The 21,007-nt window shown below is 37.3% G+C and overlaps 2 protein-coding genes across 3 annotated transcripts in view; both read left to right on the top strand.

The window, feature by feature from the left end:
• The window catches only part of LOC124155284, a 32,754-nt gene extending 24,082 nt beyond the window's left edge, over positions 1–8,672 (top strand). Inside the window, exons 18-21 of the mRNA XM_046529001.1 lie at positions 2,882–2,965; positions 3,701–3,896; positions 5,654–5,796; positions 8,266–8,672. Coding sequence (XP_046384957.1) covers positions 2,882–2,965; positions 3,701–3,896; positions 5,654–5,796; positions 8,266–8,457 — 615 coding nt within the window. The 3' untranslated portion in view covers positions 8,458–8,672. The remainder of the gene's footprint in view (positions 1–2,881; positions 2,966–3,700; positions 3,897–5,653; positions 5,797–8,265) is intronic.
• Positions 8,673–13,068: 4,396 nt separating this feature from the next.
• Positions 13,069–19,784, top strand: LOC124156574 (twisted gastrulation protein homolog 1-A-like). 2 transcript variants are annotated; one of them, XM_046531198.1, is made up of 5 exons: positions 13,069–13,207; positions 13,505–13,760; positions 15,191–15,415; positions 16,841–17,048; positions 18,869–19,784. In XM_046531198.1, exons 2-5 carry the CDS (start codon positions 13,517–13,519, stop codon positions 18,999–19,001), a joined length of 810 nt encoding a protein of 269 aa, XP_046387154.1. In that variant the 5' UTR covers positions 13,069–13,207; positions 13,505–13,516; the 3' UTR covers positions 19,002–19,784. The 2 variants fall into 2 exon arrangements, with proteins under 2 accessions (XP_046387154.1, XP_046387156.1); XM_046531200.1 differs by lacking the exon at positions 13,069–13,207 and adding an exon at positions 13,402–13,418.
• The last annotated feature ends 1,223 nt before the right edge of the window (positions 19,785–21,007 follow it).

Genomic DNA, 21,007 nt, shown 5'->3' with positions numbered 1-21,007 from the left:
TTCATGTTGCGCTGAAACACAGTGCCTCCATCTTGATTGAGATGTGACGTCACAAGGCAGTAGTCACCAGTGGAGTATCGCTGTATTCCGTCGCCTTCTTTAGCGCAGCGAGAGTTTCCGGGAATCGGTGGAGTTTGCTTCCTAAATATGTCGTCTAGTACCGAAAACATGAATTCAAAATAGAATTATAAATGATTTTTTGTTCCAAATTTCATCTCGACGTCGAAACAAAAGCCTGGAGAAGATATTCATTCCCGTGCCTTAAGCACAAGCTATACGGAATAAATGGTTCAAGGCTGCTCCTGACTCTTACCTATCGATGATATTCTGTTTTGAAGTTCATTTGAAGGTATTGTAAGATCAAATTGATATTTATATTATATTAATTTACTTAATAGGTACCTCAGTCACATCAGAAAGTGTGTTGAGTCAAAATATAGCATCTTCCGCGTAGACCTACGTAATTTATAAACTGAAAGTAGTTTGGTTAAAGAATTATGGCGCGACTGTTTTTTTACACGACCGGGCAAAATGCGTACTTTGCCCATGATATGTGCATATATGATAACAAACGATTTTTGTTAAAGTTAATCTTTATTTGTTGAAATTAGTACATTTATAGGTGATACAGATATAAAGGTACACGGCAGGTCGCGCGGCGTAATTTGTATTCCACTGGTGACGGGGTCATCTTGCTGATCTAAAAAATTAGCTACAATACCTCGGACTTTGAAAACTCGCAATATAGGCAGTCAAAGTACATTGTAAGAATACACGAGACCATTATAGCCCAGAATGTACGTACAATGTCGAAATCCTTGGTTTTCAAAGATTGACGTATTTTATACGCCAGCGCGCCCGGTCCAGGGTTATCAACTTTTATTTCATCCTATTTGTTAGTTGAAATTATATTTCAGAATGGTTCTTTTAGCACAGCTACTGAGGTAAACTGGTAGGTACTGAGTACAAGGTACTGAGGTATGTACTGAGTAAGTAAACTCCCTTTGGAGTAATGTGAATTACAAGTGTTCGAGATATATGGCACTTTATATTCGCTTTGTGTTCTTATTAATTATGCCTGTACGCATATTGTTGCTTGCCGCGAGCCTTTAATGGTATGTGCTCTTGCAAGAGTGGTTTTCATTTTTAATGTGGAAGTTGGTCAGTATAAGCAAAGAAAAAATTAACATTTTAGCGCACACCAACCCTTGTAGTCATCGTATCTCGGCGTTTATAATGACACTGCTAAAATACCTAAACGCCATAATGACGATAAAAAAATTGTCTCATGTCAATGATTGCTGCAATTATAATTAATGATAAACTAGACGCCGTATGATCACAATGAAGGCAACAAAAAATAATGCCTTGACGTAGGCTTGAACCACTGTCATTCGGGTCTCATCTTTCCTTCGCCTCGCGCACTCTACCACTACCCCAACCGACCCATTGATGAAAATTGGATATTTTGGATTTATATATATAACTTGTAAAAAGTAACGCATGAAAATTAATTAATTACAGCCTAACTAACGCCCTAATTGAAAAAAATGCAGCAAGGTACGCGGTCTCCCCTTGTTAGCCTTAACGTCTCGCATTTCTATGGAGCGTTGAACCTGTCCTCCTTATTCAAAAATTCAGTAACCACAAATACATCAAAGTTTGGTATGCCATTTATAAATCGTTGGAATTTTCCTTCTCCCAACCAAGATTACCTTTTCTTGAACCCATCCTGGACAGCGAACCATTACAACAACCAGCCAGCTTGGAATAAAGGCTAACATCCCATGATTCTAGTAGCGAAGGGCGAACGTTCCGGCCGGCGTGAATACATACGCAACGAATAAGTCTTGCAGTAAACGTCTGAAATAGGTTTATTAGTTTGACTCGGTTCTTACAAAAAAAGTTTTGGCATGATAAACGGCATTGTGCCAAAATATACCCAGCGAAAAATAAATGCCATCATGCATTTATTAAAGATTCAATGTGCTATTCGTACTACTCTTTCCAAAGTTGAAGTTGATACGTAAATGAATATTAATATATTACGCAATGATGAAGTCGTTTACTCAAAAGAGAAGCAGCCACATATATAATCTGAAGATATTTTATGACAGCAAAAACGGATACCCTCAAATTCTGTAATTTTTCTATGCAATAATAGTGGTAGAACTAAACGGTGTAGAAGCTGCCTTCTGCTACTGCCTTGTGACGTCACGGCCAATATTCAACATGGACACCCGTTTTCGCGGCCTTTGAATTTTTCCATATTTCAGACGGTCATCTCGAATCAACTATTCACTATTAGGATTTAAACTGTGGTTTTACGACATTATGTTATTCTGAACTCTAATTTTAAAAATGTGTTTGGTGCATTTGAAACACTAGTGCACTTCCCTATTGGCTCTAAAAAAGATAACAATCATTTGTATGTTTGATCACTGTGCAATATTAATGCTAATGGATGTAAAATAGTCTTGAGAAAAGTCAGCCTACAGTGCAGAAAGTGTTAGTTATACTGCCTGATATACACCTATCACTAAACACGTTGCTTCATATCTACGGTGTGAAGTGAGGGATATCTTTTTAGTGAATTATTACAAAATTTGATTGTGCATTTCTTTTTTATAATCCTCTGCGAATATCTAATAAGATCAAAACTTTAGTAATTTTTACTGATCCACACTCATAATTTCAGAGGTTATAGAAAATTCTAGGGTTTTTTGTATCCCAATTTTAGAATTTGCCTCACTTTTCTGAATAGGTGTGATTTTCTCTTGTTATTTCATCTTGACTATTGATTTTGTGGCTCTTAGTGTTAAAAATGTTTGTTAATTATGCTCAATTTTTTTCTTGAATGATGATTCTTATTCTTATTCAGGTCACCATAGTGCCACGAACGAATATGTCCTTAGGTTTTGCCCAATATGCCCAAAGTGAGCAGAGACTATTCTCTGATCAGCAGGTTAGTACTTGTTTGTATTATTGATCAAAATTAATAATAAATTTTGCTGTGTAAATGGGAATCAAAATATTCATATTTGGATGATTACAGAGTGATATTGAACCATGAAGTATGTGTGTTGTTTTAGCAATATTTTTCGTATATTTTTGGTAATTAACCAAGATTTTCCACTTCAGTATACAGCATCACTGGTATTTTTTGGGATTCATATTGGTCAAATAAGAAATAATGCATTTGTAATGGTCCTATCAAAGAAGGCATAATTGAAAAAAATACATGATAGAACCCCATTGTTATATTTTTATCTTATTCCATCATTTTTGTGCTATGTGAAAGATTGAAAGGTAGTAAGAAAAAGAGTATTATGAGAGTGAAAGACCTCTTAGACCCGTATCTAATTTTATTAAATTACTTAATATACAACTTACTTTGCTTGTTACACTTAATGAAATATCATTGGTTCTTGTAGTTAACGAACAATTCCCTGTAACAAAGTCCCTTTAATATGTTGGTGCTTTCCCTTTACATGACTCTTACATTTGTTGCTTTTGAAATTACATATTACCATTTCCTGTGTTCAGTATGATAATTTTTGCCAACAATTTGCTGAATTGATAATCAGTGATGAAGTTTTATTGACAGTTGTTGATCTCTTGGTTTTATTCAATAGCTGTTTGACAACTTTTAGTTGAATCCAATCTCCTGAATTAATTGTTTGTATTTTTTTATTATAAGCTTTTTGAAAAAATGTGCATGGCACTTGGAGGGCGTGTTGCGGAGTCTCTCACCTTTAACCGAGTGACTACGGGAGCCCAGAACGACCTCAAGCGGGTCACTCGAATGGCGTATGCACAGGTGCGACAGTTTGGCATGAGTGATGTGATTGGATTGCTCTCGTTTCCGGAAGAAGGTGGTGGATCATTGGAAGAAGGTGAGATTAGACATGAAGGCAATGAAGGAGAAAAAGTGTTATTTTTATCAAATAACTCTGGACTTGCAAGTACCCTTGGGGTGCAAAATTTTGGATGGGGAAAATAATTTGTTTTAACCCTTATAGTGCCACTGGGCTCATATATCGGCCCTCGCTGGTTGAGCGAAAACTGCAAGGGGCCGATTTATCTGCCCGACTTATTTTTGTGATTGTGGCCTTTTCAACGGCTGTAATTTATGTAAACCCCAATAATCTATCCATGATTATAAGATATAAATAGTTAGTGTTAAGAGTTGGGAAAAAAATCTAGACGCATTGAATAAAATTCAGTAGCTGAAAATTTTTTAAATCTGAAATGTTGCTAACACCGGAAAATAGCCTTGGCAGTCTTCGTACATCCCCCGTGAAATGGGCTGGCAGGAAAAGGGTTAAATGCGATTTGAACCCAGATGCTCCCAACTTACTCCATGTCTTGTAGCTAGTTAAGCTACCTAGACATCTTCATTTCCCATTGTGAGCAAGCATCTGGCTCAAGTTTAGAGGATCTAGATTTGATTCCCAGTAAAGGAAAATGATTTTTCCTGGTGGAATTTTTGATTTTAGTGACAATAAATTTATTCATTCCATGGAAAGTGAAACTACTCACTCTAATTTCTAAGGTATGAGAGTCTAATATCCTTCAACTTCAGATTAGCCTGTGGAACCGTGATATCTAACTAGTTTATACTATGAATAACAGCTCCATGATATTTATTAAGGAGTGTGCTGACATTTTCAGTGTAGAAAAACTGAATATTATGTCTGGTCAACTCTGAAAAATTGGGAAGACCATGACATCTGAGGGCATTTTCCGGAAATCTCAGGACAATGTCGAGGTGACTCTAAAATTTCTTGTTGTTTTATCATAGAAAAAACAGTAGGCACTTGCCTTTTTCAGCTAGCTTATGAGTCTAATTGCCTGTCTGTCATTGTATTTTGTATTCCTGTAATCACTCATGTAGGTAAATTGTCTATTTAAGTGGTCACGGACAGAAAAATATAAATATTCACCCAATAGCTGAAAATTTTCTATGCACCGAATAGATGCCGATTTGGCAATGCAGCTGAACCACACCTCTTCTGCAAAGAACAACAAACACTCTGAGCATTCTTATACATGCTTATACCTACACATGCAGAAAATACGTGATATCCACTGTTAAAGTAGAAGAAATGACGGTTTAAATTTTCTCCACAAAAAGAAATTTTGTATCTTGAAAATCTGGAATTCTCAGGGAATGCCATGCTGCAGACCATAGAAAAAAATAAACTGTGAAAAATAATGGCAGAGTACCCTTAAAATTACTTAACATCATGTTCCTCAAATTAGGACATCTATTGCTTACTTTTAATTATTTGTAACTTCTCTTGAAAATATTCAAACAAGAAATCACTAATATGTATATGTATTTGACAAAAGGTTTTCATTGGATTCAGTGAATTTTTTAGCATGGGGAACCACTAATGTGAAAAGCTTTTTCTTCAAATGGTATCGGCCAATTTTTACAACTGATAAAGTATGTCATAGAATCTTTTTCAAATGTTTTTTTCATCCCTTGATGCACTCTGAAAATAATGGTAATTTTTTCATTGGAATTCATTCAACAGTCTTCAAAATCAGAGATTGTCATAGAATTTCAGAATATTGTATGTATCCCCTCGTCGGTGATCGTCTTACTTCACAGTGACTTGACCTCTTCATTTTCGTTCGTCTGCAGGTGGAGGGTCAGGATCTCCAGGGAGAAGGCCATATAGCAAAAAATTGAGTCACCTGTTGGATCAGGAAGCTAGTAAATTGGTGGCCAAGGCTTACAAGCGCACAGAGGAGCTGTTGAAGGAACACATGGATAAACTTGAAAAGGTAAATTATGTTTACTTGGTGCAAATTGCCTTGGAGGGAAGCGAAAAATATTTTTGTTTTAGTAACCTAAGGAGTGAATAACTACCGTATTTGACGGCATATAAGACGCACCCTTATTTAGAAGGCCACCTACAAGGAAAAAAAGTTTCAATAGTCTGCGCGACAGCACAGTACCACAATAACTTAAAATGTGGTTTCTTTTAGTTCTCACGTTTCGTAAAAGCCAAATAACCAATCATTGAATGCAATTACCAAACATATTTTCATTGAGGAAAATTAACAAATGGCAAGCTATTTTGAACATGATATGTAAATTTCAATAATGAATAAATGAGTGAATGGCAAGCAATCAAACATAATTCAAAATAAAGCAGAAACAATAAAAAACACAGATTTTAAGGAAAACGTTGCCTATCATGAAATTAGACTTTAACCACTTTCAAAACCATAAAAATCCTTTTCACTATCATCGTCATCGAAAACAGAATATCGTCATCACTACTGTTTCCGTCATCGCTAGTATCACCTTCTTCGAATAATGCGTCGTCTTCTGTTCCGTCAAGAGCATTACTGATTCCGCACTTCTTAAAGGACTTAACAATTATTTCAGCCTTTACGTCCTCCCAAGATCTTTTTACCCACTCGCACACTTGTGAAATAGAGGCCCGCTTCATTCTACCTGAGGGTGTGAGGGCGTGATGTGCCTCTCCTATCCACTTGTTCCATCGTTCTCGCACTTTTTCCTTAAATGGCTTATTCACCGATACATCTAAAGGCTGCAATTGGCTAGTCAGTCCACCAGGAATGACAGCTACCTGGGTTTTTAATTCTCTCGCTTTATTCTTTATGGTTTCAGTTCTATGGGCGCTAAACTGATCCTAAACCAAAAGAGAGGGTTTTCTTAAGAGTCCACCAGGTCGCCTCGCCCATACCTTCTGTAACCACAGTTTCATTCCAGCTTCGTCCATCCAGCCTTTCGGATGAGTTTTTCTTTTGAATATGAAAAACGGCGGTAGTTCTGTGCCATCAGCACAACATGTTAGAACTACCGTATATCAGGTTTTTTCATGACCTGTGGTTTTTATGGTTATTGATTTAGACCCTTTAGTACTCACAGTCTTGTTGGATGGTACATCAAATGTGAGTGGAATTTCATCCATATTTCCTATTTGACCGAGCTCAAAAGAAGTTTTCTTGCGTGCATTTATAACAAACCTATGAAATGCTAGTATTTTTTCTTCATAATCTGCTGGCATTTTCTGTGCAATAGTTGTTTTTGTGCGCATTGATAAGCCTTGCCTTTTCATCAACCTGTGGCACCAGCCCTCAGACCCTGAAAAGTTCTGATTCCCATGTTTTTCTGCAAATTTTTTGGCCTCATTGATTATCATTTTGGTTGAAACACTTATCCCAGAATTCCTCATATCTATCACCCACATTTTTACGGCATTTTCAAGTTCAGGCCAAGATGGAGCTGGGCATCTAAGGTTATGTTTTTGTTTTTTAGCAGTCTTCAGTTGATCTTCTTGCAGTCGCCAAGTACGTATCATTTTTTCGGTAGGTGGTGGACCGAAATGCCTTGCTGCTGCTCTGTTTCCATGCACTTTGGCGTAGTTTAACACTCCTAGTTTATACTGAATTGTATAGCTTAATCTCTTATTTCCTGTAGTCATATTTTCCAGGGTATTTTTTTTAAACAAACAGTTTTAAGCACCGATACCGACACGTTTATACAGAGTAGCACCAATACCGACACATGTGTCGGGCGTCATACGTTGAACGAGTAGTACAATGTTGTACTAATTGCTACTCTCCGCTTCTCCGCACCGAGGGCGGAGCGAGCGCTACTAGTTTCGTTTACTTTTTGATGGGAACGGTGCGGTGTCGGAAGGAAACCACCCCAGTTCTCCCTTTTGAGCTATATTATTGTTGGCAAAAATTTAGTTAAACCTGATAAAATAACTATGGTAGATGTAGAAAAAGTTGTATGTGTCTAGACCTTTATCCGGGCTAAAAATAGCATTCAGTATTGAAAGTTAACCTGTGTCCTTCACGTATAAGACGCAGGTAACTTTTTTAAGACCAAATTTAGGAAAAAAAGTGCGTCTTATATGCCGTCAAATACGGTATTTATGTTTTATTCGATGTTGCTTTTTAAGTGGCATCAAGGGACTTCTTCCATTATCATAGATGTGCACTATTGAAAATACAATTATTGAAAATACATTTTTTACAGTGTCACGCAGTAGTTCTTTAGAGAGCTCTTATTATGCTGTGATGTTATGTCATTAAATATTTGATCATTTAGGCAAACTACTGTGGTGATTCATGTGCTTATTCATATTAAATGTTGAGGCTATATCTTGTAAACTGTCAACTAAAGTGGTTTAGGTCTATGCCTCTGGTCTGGCTGAGCAACTTTTTTCTTAAAATAAAAATATTTTTTCTTGTTTTACTTGAATGTTTTAGCTATCATTGGAGCTCCTGAAGAAAGAGACCCTCAACTATGATGAAATAGAAAGTATACTTGGTCCTCCACCACATGGTAGAAAGCATCTTATTGAACCAGCTGATTTTGAGGTATCGGTAAGAGCTGCAGCCATAAATGGTCCAGAAACTGCTGCTCCAAAAGAAGTCAACAGAGCAGGGGACGACAAATAAAGAGTACCAACAAGCTGTGACTTTTACTTGTGTACAAATTGAAAGGAAGAGTTAAATACGGCATTCTCTTGGCACTGTTCAGTCACAGTAAGGAAAAAGTGGTTGCTTGTGGTTTACTTTTGTGTATAGTTGAGCTATAAACTTTTTTATTTATTAATTGTTATTTAATTTGTAATCCATTTATCTCATGCGTATAAAATTCTGTGTGATAGTGATTTTCAATATTCTTGTCATTCATAAAAAATTGAATGTATGACTGCTCAAGCAGAGCTATGTATGTAGTCATATTCAAGAATGAAAAAAATATGCTGAAAGTGATATTTGGTCTGCCCAGGCACCAGAAGATAAACATACCATCTGTGATCTTCATAATGCATGTGATACAGTGGTGTCCACCCCATACCCCTGGCCTGATGGCTCACCACCGCAAAACCTTATACATAATTAAATCCTTCTGATAAACAGATCATGCTCTTACTCCCTTAAGGTTGTAGCAATAAAAAATTCAGGAGATTTTCTTGGAAGGAGGAATGAATTTTGGTGGCATTAACTTGAAGGGGGGTACCTTAGACAATCTTCAAAACATCTCAGGGTATTTTGAACCCGTTCCTACCCCTCTTGCTATGGTCAAGTACCCTCTCTCTCTCTCCCAATACTTTTTATTTATGTCGCCTAGGTTACCAAATGAAGGGGTCGGGTTAAAAAAGTGCCAACCATGAGATTTCACCATACTGAGCTGCTCACGCTATCTGTTGAGGAAAAATATGAACTGCAAGCTGCAACTTATTGTGCCATTTAACATTTAAATATAAAGACTTGATACTAATGTGTTGAAATTGGTTGTTAAATGATACAAAGATTTATGGATTCAACCAAACTTTAAAATATGAGTATCTCAAAACACTAGAAATGGTGGTTGGCGCTCTTTTTAACCGGACCCTTTCAAATGTACCAGTTAGCTATCTCCTTCTGCTTAAAAGATACTTTTAGTACACTCCTCAAGTATAGTTGCACAAGCTCCTCTCACCCCCTTTGTGCAGCCCTGAATGAGCAGTGTGCAGGAACTAAATAAATCACTTTTCCTTATTCTTAATTGATGTTTCATATATTTCTGCACTGGCACAAAAATTATCATTTGATACAATTTACTTTGACTTGGCAGTTATTGTGGATTTATATTGAGAGACAAGTGAAAAATTTTGTTTTTATTATTTGTATTTGGGAATATGAAGAAGACAAACTCAAGCCCCCTAAAGATCACATTGCTGCAGTCATACCAATATGTGGAATCGCCATAATACATATGTATATCAAACCAAGGGTGTACCCACAATCAGCCCCCCGGCATCAGCGACTTCACTAATGTCCCTTTACTGTCTGATTAGTGCCCACGCAGGCCGTTGAGCTCTAGCAGTGCTTTCGTCTGGCTGCCATGGGTGTAAAATGTGGGTTGACATGGCTGTGAGGTAACTTGATGTTCTATATTTCTAAAGTTTAGAGAGTCGTTCTTCGTACACGTGCTCGCTACGATACTTGCTTCAGTTTTTATGAACTATTCAACTCGATTTGTGAAAACTGGTGAAGTAGCTCTCGTGAACGGTCAGAAAATAGCCTATGCAGAATCGGTTTCTAAATACAAACTCCCACAGAACTAGATAATATAGACATGGATGTTCAGTGCTCAGATATAGACTTCGAGACATCAAAGGCAATAATGATGAAGGAGTGAAAAGTTTATCCACCCATAAATGACATCGGTACATTTACAATATAAATGAAATATCAAAGGAAGCAAGTATTGACGTTTGATGGAAAATTACTCTGGTTTCCCTTTGGTTGTGGTTTTGGGTAATTGCTTTATTTGGGTGAGTATTGAGGTGTTAATGGAGGATATCAGCTTGGTTATCTGTTGCATGGGAAGAAATGCTAAGCAGAAAAATTTGTATATGAATCGGCAATGGAAAGTGCTTGACAATCTCCCTTTATTATTCCGCAAAACTTGAGGAAAAACGAGTGCTGTCCTAACCAAGAATCCAATACGTAACATGGCCTCTGCAGCCTAGCCCTTTGAAGTGACAACATGACTTTAAAGTCTGTGATTGATATAAATGTGAACTGTGAAATGTAAATTTAAACTGTGATTGGTATAAATTAGAGATCATATGGCTAAGTTGACATTCCAATATGATAAATCACTGTTCAAGTGGGGGAAAGTAACACTGGACTGGGATATTTTATTGGCTAAGATATTATTATTATCAGTGGCACTGACTCCATGGGGCCTAAGGGGACCCGAGCCCCCTCAAAAATTCGTTATGGGTGTGAAGAAAAAAGTGTCAGGCTTGCCGATTTTCCTGGAGTTTCCAGATATCGATATTCGAGTTATCAGGGTTCTAATGTTGTTCCTGACTCTTCTAAAATGCTTAAAAAACTTAAAACTCACTACTTATAAAATTTCCGGGCTAAGACCCCCGGTTTGGGCCCCCCCCAATATTTTTTGTAAGTCGATTATTTTTTATATTGTTATGATGATGTTATTGATATTAATGATAATCAGTAACACTGCCATAACAAACTTTATTGCTAAATTTTCCCTCAAAAACAGAAGACAAAAACTTAGGACTTGGAATGTTTATCTCTCGAGTCCCATATCGAGCTTTGGCTAATTAATTCTCTTTCCTAATGCTCATCGAAAATCATCTTGTTCTACGTGAGAGTTCTTTTCTCAACGAAAAATATGCATTCACTGCCCATGTACCACAACAATGACACCAATTCTGTCCTAGCTGCCCCATTCTTTGGCTAGACACCATCTAGAATTCCTATAAACTCAAACCACTACACCTTCTGATAGCTTTAATGGTAGATTCGCCAACCGAAAGACATTGCACGATATTTGCTTCTTCAGTATAGCTGGCACGCCATTCTGAGGAGAATCTTGAGTCTGAGAATTACTGAGATGAGTCTCTTCCTCAATAAAAATCCAAAAGCAAATATGTAAGGCAGTACAATCAAAAGAATATATGAATGTATGATATAAAGATATCAACGTTAAAAATTTTATTACTATACTAATATTTTTGAGAAATGTTCAGTTTCGGATTTTCTTTATATATACTTGGAAATGTCTTCCATAAAACATTCAAATAGAATTCTTCCAGCTTCATCCTCGCTGTGAAATTATTGGTCATAACTTAAAATAAGGGGGTAATCTGGTAAAATTATGGTAGGTGATTTTGACGATTTTTGGATCCTCCTCTCCAAGAGTTTGGATCTCAAGATTTTTGGCTTGACCCCCTTCCTCCAATCTCACGTGAGATTATTCAAAATGTGTAAAAACATTGATCTATGCTTCATTGCCTTGGGCATATGAAAAAAAATTGTTTAATTTTTTTGAATTTATGATTAGTTACGGCTAGTATTTCAGATTACTATGATCGCAATTTTACAGTGTATCTTGGTGGAAAGAAAACTATGTGATACTTACCAAGACCCCCCTCTTGAGATTGGGTGAGAATCGGCTTGACCCCCTCCCACCATATAATTAATCATTGATGCCCCCTAACCCTAAAGGCCTGTTTACAGAGTACATTAACCCGTTCGAATTAATATATGAACATGAGAATGAACATGAAAATGTACTGTGTAACCAGCCGTATACAGGAGTCAAAATGAAAGACCATACTGATGCTTTGCATGCCAAGGCCAGGATTAGACTGCCCACATGGACTTAGGCGAACATGTGTCTTGCTGAGGTCCAGTGATGTCATGACGCGGACTTCTTTTATTAAAAAAAGATACATGATATCCTTCACAACCACCCAACTTTTGCGAATCATATACAGAAAAAAGAACCTGTTCTAATTAGGTTTATGCATTCGTACATGTTCCATTCTGGTCCACAAAAATCATTCACGCAAACAGACATTGTGCGTGTTAATTTATTGTGTGAACAGGCCTTATGACAGGTCTGTAGGCTTCTGTTTTGTGCATCTTGAGGATTTGTAACACTAAGGATATATTTCTTTGTCAAACGTCAATAATAATAATAATCAGTAGATATCAAAGCTTTAGGTGATGAATAAATAATCTGCATACTCTTTCCCAGAAAAGAAACGGCTCTCTCGAGGCCTTGATTAATTATGTAGGACCAAATAAATGCCATTCACCTGTTTGGGGATTTGGATGTGAAAGGTCTTCATGATTTTCCTGTGATGATTCTTATGGATGCATCTGAGATTTCCCATAACTGCAATGAGGCTGATACTTCGTTGAGAAAATTACTGATTATCAATCCTGAATAGTGGAGAGAGTGTCTCAAGGACATGTGGGTCTCAACCGAGCAGACATGAACATAGTGGGAAGCTACCCCTAGGAAGAAATTCATCAAGATTAGGAAGTTCGTCACCTTTCAATGAGTTTAAAAAAATAGGAACCCAAGTATCTAAAAATTAAGCACACGTAACCGAGGTCCCCAGAGTTGTAACTGAAAAAACGCATACTTCGATGTCAATGATCAGCATTTCAATTCCCGCCGTCGTGGTCATAAATTCTCGCGCTGCGTTTCTTGATTTTTTTGTTAAGTTTTGCACCTTGTGCGCTAGGTGCGCTGTGTTATTTGTTTATCCCTTTTTCCCGTTGAGTCGCGAAAGATTTCCTCATATAATTTATTTAATGGTTTAAGGAGAATTGGAGGATAGTTTTCTGCAGAGTGGTTTCCGAAAGCCTAATTTGTACAGTGGCTCTACATGTAAGTTTGCTTATTTCGTATTTATCGAATAACCATCCTGCTTTTTCCACATTCCTCTGTGGACATTCTTCGGTTGCTTTGTGAAATGCTCTAAGACGTAAGAGAACTCCATTTGTATTCATAGGGTTTCCTTAATCTTAATTTCAAATTATTTCCACCTCAATGGTAGCTCTTGGTATATTTACGTTTTTATTTGCCGGATCGAAACTTGGTATTTTGAGTTTTTAAAATCTCGTCCGTGATTTTTTCCTGAAAGAAAATTACTAATGTGTCATATCTTTGATTTTTCAAACCTAGGGTGAAATAAAAATGGGTACAGAATCAGGTAAAAGTGTTGTGCCCCATGTTTTAATTGGATCCTTCCTGGCCACCATCATCATTGTATTGTGCTCACCTTCAGTAGTTGAAGGTTGCAATGAAGCCGTATGTGCAAGTGTAGTCAGTAAGTGCATGCTGACACAATCATGCAAATGTGACTTAAAGAATTGTTCGTGCTGTAAAGAGTGCTTTAACTGCTTGTCCTACTTGTACTCTGAATGCTGCTCGTGTGTTGGTAAGTATATTTGATCCTAAGCGGAGCTCCGCCAAACGTTAATCATTATCTAGGTAATGATTAATACTTAACGTTTAATAAAATAACTGAAATTATATAATGTGATATTAAAATAAATTTTAGTAATGATTTACTGAACACCTAGGTGCTCGTTGGCATTTCTGGCTGTGTGTAACGATAGCCATAATGGATTGCATTTTCCTTAGTGGTCTTGATTTGGCATGAAATTCTAATATTAGTGTTAATTCCTCTGAGGAGTATGATTGTCAGCGGCGAAGCCAGATACCCCCGAAAAATACAAACATAATTACTTACTAAAAAAAAATATAAGGTTGTTGGAATAGTACTGTGTTTTTATTTCACCATGAATATCTCATCGTTCCACCAAGTAACGCCTAAATCTGTTGATTTTATTTTTATAATTACTTCAGAAAATACCACAAAATATTGATAAATCATAAATTACCTAATTATTTCTTTGAAAAATGAATTTTTTCGGTAAGGAAAAGTGTTGTAATTAGTTTAAAACCCTCTATCAACCCTGTCTTTCAAAAATTTTCCCCCTGGATTTGCACCCTCCAAACAATATTCCTGGCTACCCTACTGATCGTTGTAGATTACTTCATTAAGATTAATTGCTCGGTGGGGGCACAAGTAGGTAATAGTGGTGGTACCTATTTCGGAATAAACTAAACGTGCTACTGATGATGGTCCTGTTGTTTTTAACAAATAATCTTTATTTACAACCTCAAATTATTTGGTCAATAATTACAGGATTGTATTATCGTGATTTGAAGGCTATTCAAGGGGGCTGGAATAAAGGGGTATTCCTCAAAATATGTATCGTCTTATTCATGGCATTCTGTACTAACGGATTGGCCTTTAAGGCTCTATAAAAGAGAACATATTTAAATGTGGTTCACATTTTTAAAAACTGCTGAATTTGTTGATACGAAAGGGAGTCGTGATGAAATATTCAATTAAAAAATGAAGATCATGCAGGCAGTACAGATAACGCTGCAACAATTAATTGTGATATGTACGAGAATTCTAGTTATCAACAAATCTCACTCTTGCAATGTTCAGGAGCTCATATTTACCATAATATATATACATATTATGAAAATACTTATTTAAAATTCCAATGAAAGAACTCGGACCGACACAAGAATTTGTTTTTGGGAGGGACATAACCACTAAATTATGGACTGATTACAATAAAAATGAAATTTATTATTCAAGTCCCTGGTCTGAAGACATCATTTCTTGGAAAGTGCATTGTTAAAAACACAAATATTGCATGCCTTCTGGCTCTTTTTGGGGGAAAATCATTTTCACCCCTAAGCATGAATTAGATGAACATTGTACTTGTGTGAATATCACTTTTCAGAATATCTGAATGTTTTAATCTTGACTGATTTTCATTGTAGATATGTGCCCGAAGCCAAATAACACCAATGGTGGAACTTCAGGGACTTTAGGCCATAAGAGTCATGTGGAGCCGTATCAAGATGATATGCCCGAACTGTTCCAAGTTCTCATGTCGGAGCCTGATCCACAGCAGAGATGGGTATCATACACATACGCAGTTGAATTTGAATTATCACCATACTTCCGGCCAAAGCTTCCAGAAAAGGAGATGAAATTGAAAACACGTATGTAAATCACTTTCTGTCTGGATTAGTTTTCTAACTTTATTTCATTTTAATTAACCCTTTCACGCCAGACATCGGGTGGAGCCAATTGACATTTATATACATACGCAGAACACCTGACATTGGGTATTGCTGTTGCTGATTTTTCAATGCAAACGACTGGACATGGACTGTGGCCAACGCAAGGGAAGGGAAGTGACCCCTGAGGTAGCAATTGTCTGGTACATTCAGGCCCGGCCTTAGATCCAGCTTAGCGAGTCCGTAGGGCCACTCCTCGGCAAATGAGCCGAACCCTCCCACTCATTTACGATAATCCTCACCACAGGAATCCGTTGAGAAGTGGTTATATTGACAATAGCTTTTTCAATGATGTATTTTGTTGCATACTACAATTTTTTTATACTTTGAAATGAATTCTTCGTTTTGTTCTGTGGGTAAGCAATTTTGAAACAAAATTTTAGCATTAAAAATAACAGACACCTGGACTTATATCTTATTACCTAATGCTCACTAACTTTGTCGTTATTAACAGTAGAAATCCATTAAATATTCCACATTGCTTAATAAAATGTTCGTAATTCCTTGAGAAGAGTAAATTATTGAAAAGCAAATGCAATATTTGGTTGTTAAAAACACTGCTAACACAACAAGTTGACTGTGGATTCATGCTAAGATAGGGTTTGAGGACTGGGGTAAGGGACGGATGGGCACATCCAGTTGGGTCCCAAAAGGCTAAGTATGAATGCTGGGAAAAGCCCATGTGACGTCATTCTTGTTCCAGCTACCACTGTTTGAGGCCACCTTGGTACTACCTGCTAGCAGCCTACGTAGTAGCGGCGCGACTATGTAGGCTGCTAGCAGGTAGCGCTTGGCTTAAATAAGGATTATAATACCCTATTAAATGAAGGAAACTTTCTGACCATAGACAATTTTAATAGGTGATTATTAAGATATGTGTCCTTGAGCTCTATGCCTCATGCATGTATTGGTAATCTCAGATGATGTAAAACTCCTGACTACTTGTATAGCATCTAGGTCCCCGTGATGTCACGTGGAGTGGCATCGCATGGGCGCCAATCTAGCCTTTTTCAAGTGAGGCTAAAATTCACCGTAAACATTCGTCTAAACTGGGATTTCTAAAATCAAATAATTTGTATATTATGAATACACTAATGGTGGGTAATGAATCGCAATCCATACCTTTCGTTCTCTTTGATGAAGGAAAATGCCCTGGCAGGATATGGTTAAGGATCCTAATTCTTTGTTTATTTTTAGTTCCTCTGATTCCACATTAGTAATTAATGATATTTCTTTTCCATCCTATTAGTCTCATCTTATTAAAAACTAAGATATTTCCATATGCATTAGGTTACATTGGCCAGTGTGCCATGAAAGCAGCTCTCATTTTAATACTCTACTTATTAGATGCTGCGGAGCAAGACGTGACCTCACCAGAGAAGAAGGATGTGGCAACCATCAACTGCACGGTGGCATTTATGAGCCAGTGCATGTCATGGAACAAGTGCAAGACGTCGTGTCAGTCAACGGGAGCATCTTCATATCGTTGGTTCCACGATGGATGTTGCCAATGTGTGGGGCACACATGCATCAACTATGGGCTCACAGAAAGCAGGCAAGTACCTCATGCTGCGTCTATATCATGAACCTCTGAATGTGTATCACAGCACACAGGTAGGTAACAAGATGTCACATTACATCTGTGCTGTTGGCGTAATGTGGTACTCGTTTGGAGTAAAACCAAAGGCAAGCAATTATCGATATGGCCTCCACCGTCATCTGTATTTTTTGTCTTTCATATATCCTCCAAAGTGAAAGTCAGAGACATTCATTATACCTGTCCAAAAACAGTGCACAGTTTGATATCAATTTGGGTAAATGCCATAATAATTGTTTTGTGACTTTTTAAAATCTCTAACAATTTTATTTTTCCATAAATATAATGTTGAGCCCAAGTTTTAAGTGGAGAGTGCATGTGAATGGCCCAGCAAAGAGAGTGAAGGACTTAAAAATGAAAGAAGAATGAGGCCATTGTTAACATGAACTGATGCATTTTTTGTGTTGCATCAAACATTTGAGGGATTTTGAGTGCCATATAGCATCTATAAAAGAAAGAAAGATTGTCGTATGTTAGTGGAGGAAAAACTGCTGACTCCATGTTTTGTATGTTTATGCATTTATTTCAAGTTTGTATATTATTGTGAGCCAGTAAGCTACATGTTTGAATTGATATGTTTTAGGTGAGTCAAAATTATTTTATCAAGTTATGCCTTTCAATGGAATGGACTAAATATAAGCTACAAGCTGTCTTCTATGCCACTTTCATCATCTGAAGTACTATATAGTGGCGCAGCGAAGGGGGGTTTTTGGGTGATAAACCCCCCCCCCCCAGAGCTCAGAGAAATTTTTAAGTTCAATCCATTTCACTTAATTGGATTAATATTACATATAGAATAGTGTAAATATTAATAAAATATCCCTCAGAAAGCAGTAAAACTCACCATTTTGAGCCATTTATCTGCAAAATTTTCCATGGGAGGGCCCTTCCCGCTTACCCGGGCGAGTATTCCATACCCTCAAACCCCCCAATGTTAGTTGAGCCGTAAACCCCGCCCCCCAGTAGCCTTAATTCCTAGCTGCGCCCCTGGTACTACATACATACTGTCTTACATATTTTATATACTTATTAACCTACACTTTGTCTGGCCGCATGAAATTGCTACTGCTCATTTGTTCATACTAGTTAGCTGACATTCAGTAGCCTATTGTGGTGGTGTGTCTAGTCTATTTCAGAAAACAGGGAAAACAGTGCTTATTGAAAGGGGAACCATTGATGAAAGGTTTCCCGTAGTGGAAAGGAAGTGGGGAAGTGGGGGAGAATGCTTCCCCTTCAAATCAGTTTGCGGACTTGTTTACACTCTCACGTTTTTCATAAAACGCAACTGTGTTGTTACGATTTTGATATCTAATACTTCACATTGGATAGGCAAAAGATTGGTACTATTTTATTTGCACTATTTACCTAGTTAAAGTACTGCATTCTTATGGTTGGTAAATCCACTTGCCTTTGTCCGAAGCACTTTGCCTCCCCACTAAGGCAGGAGACACCTTCCACCCTCAGCCCCTTCCATTCTTCCTATTCAGCGTCACAGAATAATAATCTTATCCCTTCAAGGGCAAAATTGGAAGAACTTGGACTCGTCTGGACCAAAATCGTTTTCTGCACACGACGTGCTCCAAGCCGTTACCACTCCTAAGTTCCCCACCTCCTCCACTTATTTCCCCTCTCGCATGACATCATGGGCCAACTTTTTGTGACTGAACTGCGCAGGTGTTTCATGCTGTGCGTGGCTTGTGTTGTGTAATGTTGTTTTCTTATAGCTCTTAGTGTGTTTGTTGCATTAATCGTGTACCTTACAATATTTCTGGTTGCAGGTGCCTAGACTGTCCAATATCTAAGTCGAAAAAGGATTTTGGAGACGAGCCTGATGATGACGCAGCCAATTATGCGTACGATAACTATGAAGATGATGTATCCGATGAGAGGAGAGACTCCGATCTGGAGTGAATGGGGAGCGTGCTCAAACAGAAGAGGTGACCTTTTTCATAAGGGTCATTGTTGCCAGTGCTGCTGTAAGATAATGGCTTTTATGCATTTGAGATGGACGAATATTTTATTTGAGAGTGCCTTACAATCAAAATATATTTTGTAAATTTTATAGAGTGGACCATTTGTGATGTATCAGCATCACAGAAAATCAATGCTTTACTTTTTTAATCAAAAATTTCCCTTTTTGACTCATTTTTCTATAACTCTCCATGGGTTCATTTGTATGCAATTTTTATAAAATACAAATATTGATTTAAAGTGCCATGACTACCTTGCCATTACTTGCTGTCTACATACAAATAGGATGGGATGAGTGTTGATTACATATTTTAGTACATGTGGCTCACTCAAGCCATGGTACGTGAACGAACGCTGTTATGTGTAACTTAAATTTACATTTGCCATTGCCAAATTATGTTGGGCTATCTTATTTTTAGTTTTATGATGATATTTCTTTGAAATGTAATACACCAACGAGGATATTATTTTGCATTTCATATGTTAATGCTTTTCTATTTTTAGACATTGTGCTCTCATAGTCTATTCTATGTTTATGTACTTATTCTAGTGGTATGTCATTCATTATTATGAGCATAATTTTAATATAATATCATATATGCTAATGTGGCAATAACTATAATACTGACTAAAAAAGATTCTCAGAGGTATGTTACAGTGTGAACGTATTGATTGGACTTCTGTTTTAAATGTACAGAAATTTGGATAAAATGATATGCTACAGTTTATTGTGTCATTTCTCTCCTCAGTGGAGAATTCCTTTGATATGCCTATCTGTAGTCTGAAATGATCCTTGGTGGATTTCTGTTAATTTTTCCTAACCTATTGGGATAAACTGTGGAAAGAAATTTTAACATAAAAGCAGAGGCACAGGGTGATTGTCAGTTGAGGAAGTTGTAGCTGAAGAGTGCCAGTAAGTCTCCTCAACATCTTATTATTTTATGGTGAATTGATGCTGGTGCTGATTTCTATGTGATTTTTTGGCTCCTAAATGAATGGGATGGAGATCGATCATGCAGTTCATGTGCATTCATTTTCTGGGTTGAGCCCAATAGTCATATATGATAACCTCCCCCTTGTTGGGTATTTTATTCCAGTAATTGAAATTATGGCACCCTATGTCTCCAAAATTAGTGAGAGAATGAAAAAAAACAACTGATGTGGGTATGGATTCATATTAGAGCTTAGGTCAACCTTCCTTGTTTCTAATTTATATGTTGTGTGAGAAATTTGGTGGATTTCTCGCATTTGATGCAGTACTAACTTGGAGTAAGTTGGTCCCATGTTAGTAGAGATGGGTCAAAAAGAACCAAACTGCCAAAATGAACTGTTCACTGAAGTGAACCGATTTGAAAATGAACAGTTCTCTAAAACCCCCTGTTCACTTTTCATGTCTGCACTGCATGCGTGTGGCATATTCCATCCAACAGGTATCCTCACCAACAGGTATTTTGAATTGCAACTTACTCCAGCAAGTTCATTGTGGTTACAACAGATGGTGGTTGTGATGCAGACCATCCAAGGCTGCCGCATTGCATCATAGACAACCAACCCCCTCCCCTTCCTTCTCTACAATTCCCGTCCATCTACGAAAACGAACAGTTTCACTGCTGAACAATTCGAACACCCTAATATTTTAAACTGGTGTTAATTTTTCTGAAGCTATTTATTTCTCGGAGGCCATTCGTTTCCCAAGGGCGTTCATTTTAGGAGGCCGTTCGTTTCCTCTGGCTGTTCATTTGGAATCACGCGTTCATTTGAATTTTGTGTTTCATTGAACATTTGCATTCGATGAAGAGGATGCAATGGTACAGGTTCCCGGTCAATTCACGGGTCGGTAATGTGGTCGTAATTCTTAGCATGGTTCAAAGATAATGTAAACATTGGATTAAAACTTTATTTTGATGAGTTATATTAATGCAAAATTCTGTGACCACTTAGCTTAA

Source organism: Ischnura elegans, chromosome 3 (genome assembly GCF_921293095.1).
Source record: "Ischnura elegans chromosome 3, ioIscEleg1.1, whole genome shotgun sequence".
NCBI classification, from domain to species: domain Eukaryota; kingdom Metazoa; phylum Arthropoda; class Insecta; order Odonata; family Coenagrionidae; genus Ischnura; species Ischnura elegans.
This window is presented reverse-complemented; position numbering and strand designations above follow the sequence as displayed.